An 8,344-nucleotide genomic window follows, 5' to 3' on the forward strand; every position below is an offset into this window, starting at 1 on the left:
TCAGAATGGAGGCCGGTGACTGGTGGTGCGCCGCAGGGGTCGGTGTTGAGACCCTTGTTATTTGTTATTTATATCAAAGATTTGGATGCGATTGCACAAGGCTTGATCAGTAAGTTTGTGGTTGACATGAAATTAGGAGGTGTTGCTGATAGTGAAGAAGGTTATCGTAGATTACAGGGGGATTGTGATTAGTTCAGGAAGTGGGCCAAGGAGCGGCAAATGGATTTCAATACAGATAAGTGTGAGGTGATACATTTTGGAAAATCAAACCAGCATAGGACTTTCACTATGAATGGTAGGGCACAAGGGAACAGAGGGTACTAGGAGTACAAGTGCATAGTTCATTGAAAGCAGTGTCACAGGTAGACAGGGTGGTGAAAAAGACATTTAGCACACTGGCCTTCATCAGTCAGGCACTGAGTATTAGAATTGGGCTGTTATGTTGCAGTTGTATAAGTTGTTGGTGAGGCCGCACTTGGAGCACTGTGTGCAGTTTTGTTCATCCTGTCATAGGAAAGATGTTGTTAAACTAGAAAGAGTGTAGAGAAAATTTACAAGGATGTTACCAATACTAGAGGGCCTGAGTTATAGGGAGAGGTTGGGCAGGCTAGGTCTTTATTCCTTGGAATGTAGGAGAGTGAGGGCCAACCTTGTAGAAGTGTTTAAAATTATGAGAGGCATGGATAAGGTGGATGGTAACAGTCTTTTCCCCCGGGTAGGGAAGTCCAAAACTAGGGGGTACAGGTTTAGGGTGAGAGGGGCAATGTTTTCTTGCAGAGGGTGGTGAGTATATGGAATGAGCTGCCAGAGGAAGTGGGTGAGGCAGGTACAACGGTATCATTTAAGAAGCACTTAGATAGGTACATGGAGGGGTGGGGCTTGGAGGGATATGGGCCGAACACAGGAAATTGGGACTAGCTGGGTAGGCACTATGGTCAGCATGGACTAGTTGGGCCGAAGGGCCTGTATTTGTGCTGTATTGCTCTATGACTCTTTTCAGTCCAGGTGAAGGGTCTCGACCCCAAATGTTGACTATCCATTTCCCTCCACAGATGGTGCCTGACTCGCTGGGTTCCTCTAGGAGCTCATTTTTTACCCTGGATGGTGTTCAGCTTCTAGAATGTTGCTGGAGGTCCACTCTTCCAGGCAGGTGGAGCGTATTCCATCGCTCATGACCTGTATCTTGGTGGAAAGTGTTTGGGGTATCAGGTGATGAGTCTGGTGTCACCCAGCCTCATGGATGTAGCACTTATACGATTGGCCCAATTGAGTTTCTGGTCTCTAGAGGTGACAGCAAGCCAGTACAAGCTAGTATGGCATTCCAGAAAGAAAATAGTCAAAACATTTGGTACAAATGAGTAAAACCCATTCGGAAGCAAAGGTAACCATGCTGTGAGAAATTTAAGTTGATGATCCCCAGGATAGTGATGATGGGGACTCAGCGATGGTACATTATTGAGTGTCAAGAATAGGTGGTTGGATGTTCTCTTGTTGGAAGTGGTCATGTGTATGGGATAACTTTACTTGTCATCCTCAGCCCATGTCTGAATGTTGTCTCAGATTTACCAGATATCATTACAGGCATGATATGAGGAGCTCTGAGTGGAATTGTACATGGTGCAATCATCAGTGAACATCCCCGCTTCTGACTTGTGATGGAAGGAAGTTCATTGATGAAGCAAGTAAAGAAGGTTGGGCCAAAACCTGTCCTGAAGACTTGGTGCAGTGATAGCCTGGGCTGGGATGATGGACCAGTAACCACAACCATCTTCTGTTGTGTGGGTTTTGGCCCCAGACAGTGGAGCTTTCCCCTCAACTCCATTTGACTTCCCCAGGGCTCCCAGACACCGCACTTGCTGAGTGTGCCTTGAGACAATGCCAGCCACTCACTTTGAACCATGTTTGGACCAAGGCTGTAATGCAATGAATAGATCTGCTTAGACTACCTTGCAAAGAGTCACCACACTCCAGCACCATCATGCCCTCAAGACTGCAAGAAACTACAGGAAGTGTGAATTCAGCCCAGTCCATCACATAAACCCACCTCCCCTCCATTGACTTCTGACTTCCACTTCCTGCTGCTTTAGGAAATCAGCCGACATAATCAAGGACCCCTCTCATCCCGGTCATTCTCTCTTCTCCCCCTCCCATCAGGCAGAAAATACATAAGTTTGAGAATAAGCAACACCAGGCTCAAGGACAGCTTCTATCCCACTGTTATAAGACTCTTTCATGATAAAGATGAATTCTTGATCTCTCAATCTACCTCATCATGGTCCTTGCACTTTACTTGTCTCCCTGCCCTGAACTTTCTCTGTAACAGTAACACTCGATTCTGCATTCTGTGTTTTTTTCTTTTCACTACCTTGATGTACTTGAGTACAGAATGATCTGTCTGGATGGTACACAAACAAAAGCTTTTCACTGTGTCTCAGTACGTGACAATAGTAGACCAATTATCAATTACAATTAACGAGGTCTGAAGCTGAGTTGATCTGGTGAAACACAAACTGAGCATTAATGAACCAATCCTGCTGAGTAAGTGCTGCTTGACAGCAATGTTTGCAATGCCTTCTGTTGCACTGCTGATTGGATGGAAGTTAACCAGATTGGCTCTGTCCTACTTTTTGTGTCAGAATATACACTTTGTAGGGTAGATACCAGTGTCATAACTACTTGGCTAGAGGCACAGCTAGTTCAGGAGCCCAAGGCTTCAGATGTCAGATCCCAGAGGCTTTGCTGTATACAATGTGTTCACACTTTTCTTACAGTGAAATAAATTGACTCAGGAGGAGGCTGAGAAGGACTGACGCTTCCATTTGAAGGTACTTGCAGATGTGTTGGCAATCACATACTGGGCACACTGTCTTTGAGGATGGGGATGTCCTTGGATCCTCCTGCTCTGGTTAGCTGTTTGATTATCCAACACCATTCACAGAACTGTGACCTGATCACTAGATTATAGAATCACTTAGCTCCATCTATTGTATGCGGTTTTTGCTGCTTAGTACCAGGAAAGCACCTCACTATTAGGTATACCTGATCTCTGTTCCTACATGGCCTAACACAGTAGTCATTGTCCAGTTTGGACAAAGCGTCATTAACATGAAACGTTAATTCTGCTTCTCTTTCCACAGATGCCAGCTGACCTGTTGAGTGTCCCCAGCATGTTCTGTTTTCATTACCCTAATCATTGAACCAAGGTTGTCCCCTCTCTGGATGGCAATGCCAAAGTGGGGCATGAGGCTACAATGTGTAGCGAGAAACAATGTACTGCTGGTGATGTCCCACAGATCTCACAGAACTGCTCGGGCTGTTCTGAACCTATCTGAGTGGGTTTGATGGTGGTATAGTGCGCAATGTAATGGATGGTGTCCTCAGAGTGAAGGTGAGCCTGTCCCTCCACAACAACTGTGCTGTTGTTACTTCTATCTGTGCTGACCTGGACAGGTGCCTCTGCATCAGGTAGACTGGTGAGGACATGGAGCAGTGGGTTTATCTCCTTTGTTGGCTCCAAAGCCTGGCTCAATTAGTAGGGTGGCTCTCAAGCCACTCTTGGTGATGGGGTCGTGAGTCCCTCAGCCAGAAAACATTCTGTGCTTTTCCTATTCTCAGTGCCTCCTTCACGTGTGCTTTAACGTGGAGGATCTCTGGTTCACCAGCTGAGGGAGGATAGAAGGTGGAGATCAACAGTTTCCTTGTCTCTATGTCATGGTCTTGTGGTCCATTTTATAGATTCCTTGAAACTTGCAAAGCAAAAACCAGGCAAATGTTCAAGGCTGAAGATATTGATCCACAGGAGCTTCTCTCCAGGGCTGTTTTTCTCTCTCCATCAGTGTCTCGTTCTAGTCATCTCCTCACTTTGTACTAAACCAGCTTCTTAAATGCATAGTGGCTCTTTGTGGCAGTGAATTTCACCTTGTCAGCTCTCTTTGGGTTCATTAGGGATTTTCTTATACTTTTGGGCCGCTAATGTAAGATTCCACAGAAATAGAGATATCTTCTCCGCAGCCCTTCTGCAATATAATGTCTTGAATATCACCTTTCAAATTACCTTCATCTTTCCTGAACTCCAGGCAGTTCAACGTTTTCCAACTGATGGTTTCGGTATTTTTTATTTTAAATCTTTTGTGCCTCTCATCAGTTTCTCTACATGAACTGTGCTATAGGCAGGGTCCAATTAAATTTAACAAACATTCCATAGCCTCTCAATTTCATTCCTCTAGAGGTATACCCAGTGCTCTGTTTAATTTTTCAAGCCTTATTATTCTGTGCAGCAAATCTGAATGGTTTGTATATTGTTACCTATGATAAACAATACCTGTATCAGTACAACGTATTATCAGCACCTCCAGTAACAGCACATCATTGGCATCTACTCGACAATATGGACAATTCCCCAGCTATGTCCTGTCCACCCAAAGCAAGACAAATCCAATCCAGCCAACTACAGCCCTATCAGTCTACACTGATGGAAGAAAGAGATGATCTCACAGACGGTGGAGCAATGAACTATCTGCTGGAAGAACTCAATGCGTCAAGCAGTATCTGTGGGAAGAAAGGAATTGATGTTTTAGGTTTTGGCCATGCATCAGGACTATCAGAGACCCAAATCATCGACAATTCCTTTCCTCCCACAGATGCTGCTCGACCCGCTGAGCTCTTCCAGCAGATCGTTTGCTTTTCCAGATTCCAGCATCCGTAGTCTCTTGTGTCTCTCATGGACAGTGGTATCACACCGTGCTTACTCACCAAAACATTTTAGTAAAGCCCTGTTTAAGTTTCATCAGGACCACTTGCTCCAGACCTCATCACAGCCTTATTCTAAACACAGTCCAAAGAGCAGAATTCCAGGTGCAAGCTGAGAGTGTGAACTTAATATCAAGGTAACATTTGACCAAGTGTGGCATCAAGGATCCACACTCCTTGATGTGAAGCTGAAGTCAATGTGCATCAAGAAAAATCACTCCAGGGGTTATGACCATAAAAAAAATCTGCGGATGCTGGAAATCCGAAATAAAAAAGCAAGAAATGTTGGAAACACTCAGCAGGGCAGGCAGCATCTGTGGGAAGTGAAACAGAGTTAATATTTTGGGTTGAAGACCCATCTCCAGAACTACGAAAGAGAGAAAACAAATTGGTTTGATGTTACAGAGAAGGCAGAATAAGAATTGGGCAGGGCAAAGTGAATATCTGTTCTACCAGATTTTGGCCGTCTGAGGAACTAACTTTCACCTTCGATTCCCTGTTCCTCTCCATCATGAACTCTACAGCCAACAGCCACTGTGAATAAAACACATACACACACAAGCACACAGATGCACAGACAGGTATATACATACTCATATACACACATACACAGGCACAAGCTCTCACAGATACACCTGTATAAGCGCACTCTAACATACGCATTTGGGTACATGTACATGCACAGCCATACTCATTACACACACAAGCACACTCATACACACACACTTATACACACAAGAACACTCTCTCACACATATGCGCACATGCAAACAGACACACACACACACACGCGCACACACACACACACACATGCACACGCACACGCACACGTTCCCACATAAGAAACATTCATCCTGGTTAGCTCTTCTCCTCCTCTACCCTGGCTGCTACACCAGATAGTAGACTTGCCAAAAGAAGATTGATTTGGTTGCTTTGGTTGGTGATTTATCTTCCATGAGCACCATGATTGTCCTCAGGTTTAACTGAACTAAACTGCTGCTGGGTATGTAATCGTTGCCAGCTGACAAACACTCAGCCAAAACGTAATTATTTTGATAATAGTGTTTTGTTCCATTGAACAAATGCTCACTTTGGTCCAATTTCATGAACTGATGCCTAATTACATTATAAATACATTAAACAATTTATTCCAGAATGTTTCACCTGCTGTAGGCATTAAAAACTTCTGCATCAAGATTAAAGTGCAGCATGCAAGACAACTCACATGCTGGGTTAAACAAAACTCCAGCTACGATCAGTCTGGACACTTCAGAGTTAAAATAACAGAATTAATTCCTCAAGAAGCTTCAGAATCATCTCTCAAGCAACTGAAATATTACAAATGACACAGAATTGAAAATGAACAACGAAAGCAATTTAACTGAGCATTTAACAAGATCCAGTGTAGGATTTTGTCAGCAGCTCCACATCCTTCTATGTGAGTATTATTGTTTCATTTCCACCACTCACCCTCCATATGCTCCAAAAGTAAAGCTTCTTTTCCTTCGCTCCATCTTTTATCCCTGGAAAAGATTCTTTGCAATGGAACAACGAAGAAGGTAGGTCGTCCCCTGAGGATGGCAGTGAGCGAGTTTATTCCACACAGCCTGCTTCCTCAAGAACCAACTGCTGCCATTCAGGCAGAAAGGAGAAGTTCAAAGCTATATTTCCTGTATCTCATAGCAACAACCACACTCCTGTCAACCAGAACTTCTCAATGTAAACGCCAACAATCAGCATCTTTTGTTGGTTTTAAGAAAAAATCATCTCACAACTCTGATTGTAAATTTTATCATCTGGACTCACACATGATGCAAAAGCTCTCCAATTGCAGTAAATCGCTTACATCAATTTGTTAAATTAAAAGCAATTTTATTATTTATTTAGTATCAGGGACAGTATGTCTATTCATCATCAGGAGGGAAAATGTGCATGACAATTAGGTAATTAAATCGCAGATAGTTGCAGATAAACGCAGCCTTGTTTCAACTCTGGCAGAAACGTTACACGTGCTCTTCAACATTCAAAAATCACATATCGTTCTAACTTCATATTTTAAAGTGCCAGATCAGACACAGTCTGCTTTGTTAGAAGGGGAATGTACAGTAAATTCTGAATACCATCCTTTGTCTGGTCCCTGTGAGACTGTCATGCTGAAAAAGCTTTGTACAAATTAACTGTACCAGGCACTAGTCCACACTCCCACAAAGGCAAAGGTCTATCATTTTCAATGAGGCTACTAAGTGTAGCTTTCACTTGTGTGCAGTAAACCTTCAGTTCCCTATCAAAGTCTGTGCACTGATGTTCTGTGTTTGTGAGCCATTTTACATTCATTTGCCCCTGTGCACATGTGCAGAATGAGCTCTTTTGTTGAATGACATGATCCCCAGATACTTCATTTACAGATCAAACAGCTTCACAGACAAAGACACCTGACGTCACTGGTCTGGGCTCTCCCGTGATCCCAGGGGGTGTGTAAGTGTAATGAAAGTGATGTACTTTGAATGATAAACATTGCTCGAACCTTTAGGTCTTCCCTTGCCTTTACTTGCGGGGTGGGGTCATGGTGCTAGGAAAGGTGAGCACTAGAGCAAAGGTTGCCCTCACATCTCCACTTCAAGTTGATTATAAAGTCATAGAATCATACAGCATGGAAACAGGGCCTTGGGTCCACCAAGATTCTCATCTAAGCTAGTTCCATTTGTCCGTGCTTGGTTCACAATTTTGTTAATGTACCTGCCTCAACCACTTCCTCTGGCAGCTCGTTCCAAATATGGACCTCCCTCTGGGTGCAAAAGTTGCCCCTCAGGTTCCTATTAAATCTCTCCCCTCTCACCTTAAACCTATGCCCTCTAGTTCTTGATTCCCAGACCATGGGAAAAAGACTGAGTGCATTCACCCTATCTATGCCCCTCATGATTTTATACACCTCTATAAGATCATCCCTCATTCTCTTATGCCCCAAGGAATAAAGTCCTAGATTGCTCACCCTCTCTCTACAACTCAATTCCTCGAGTCCCAGCAACATCCTCGTATATCCTTCTGCACTCTTTCCAGCTTAGTGGTATCTTTTCTAGATCAGGGAAAGCAAAACTGAGCACAATATTTCCAATGCGGCCTCACCAACGTGTTGTACAACTGCAACATAACATCCCAACTTCTGTACTCAATGCCCTGACTGATGAAGGCCAGTGTGCCAAAAGCCTTTTTACCACCCTGTCTACCTGCGACACCACTTTCAGTGAACCATGTACTCATACTCCTAGGTCGCTCTGTTCTACAACACCCCCCAGGGCCCTACCGTTCACTGTGACAGCTCTACCTTCATTTATCTTCCCAAAATGTAACACCTCACACCTATCTGAATTAATCTCTATTTGCCACTCCTCAGCCCACTTACCCAGCTGATCAAGATCCTATTGCAATTCTTGATAACCATCTTCAGAGTCTACAACACCACCTATTTTGTCAACTTCTCAGCAGTCCATTGCCAACAGCATTGTTGTAAATGCCTGCTGTCTCTGCTCTGTGAGCCTGAGGTCCAAATTGCTGATGGACAGAATTGCCACACCATCAGTAGCTGGGAAGGCTGACT

At 43.9% G+C, this 8,344-nt stretch overlaps 1 protein-coding gene across 3 annotated transcripts in view; it reads right to left on the bottom strand.

Annotated features, from left to right (window-relative positions):
• rap1gapa (RAP1 GTPase activating protein a) overlaps positions 1–6,356 on the bottom strand; it is a 302,062-nt gene extending 295,706 nt beyond the window's left edge. For all 3 annotated transcript variants that reach the window (XM_052039185.1, XM_052039183.1, XM_052039182.1), the window contains exon 1: positions 6,220–6,356. In XM_052039185.1, coding sequence (XP_051895145.1) covers positions 6,220–6,263 — 44 coding nt within the window. In that variant the 5' untranslated portion in view covers positions 6,264–6,356. The remainder of the gene's footprint in view (positions 1–6,219) is intronic.
• Between the last annotated feature and the right edge of the window lie 1,988 nt (positions 6,357–8,344).

The sequence above is a fragment of the Pristis pectinata genome, chromosome 26 (assembly GCF_009764475.1).
Source record: "Pristis pectinata isolate sPriPec2 chromosome 26, sPriPec2.1.pri, whole genome shotgun sequence".
NCBI lineage: Eukaryota > Metazoa > Chordata > Chondrichthyes > Rhinopristiformes > Pristidae > Pristis > Pristis pectinata.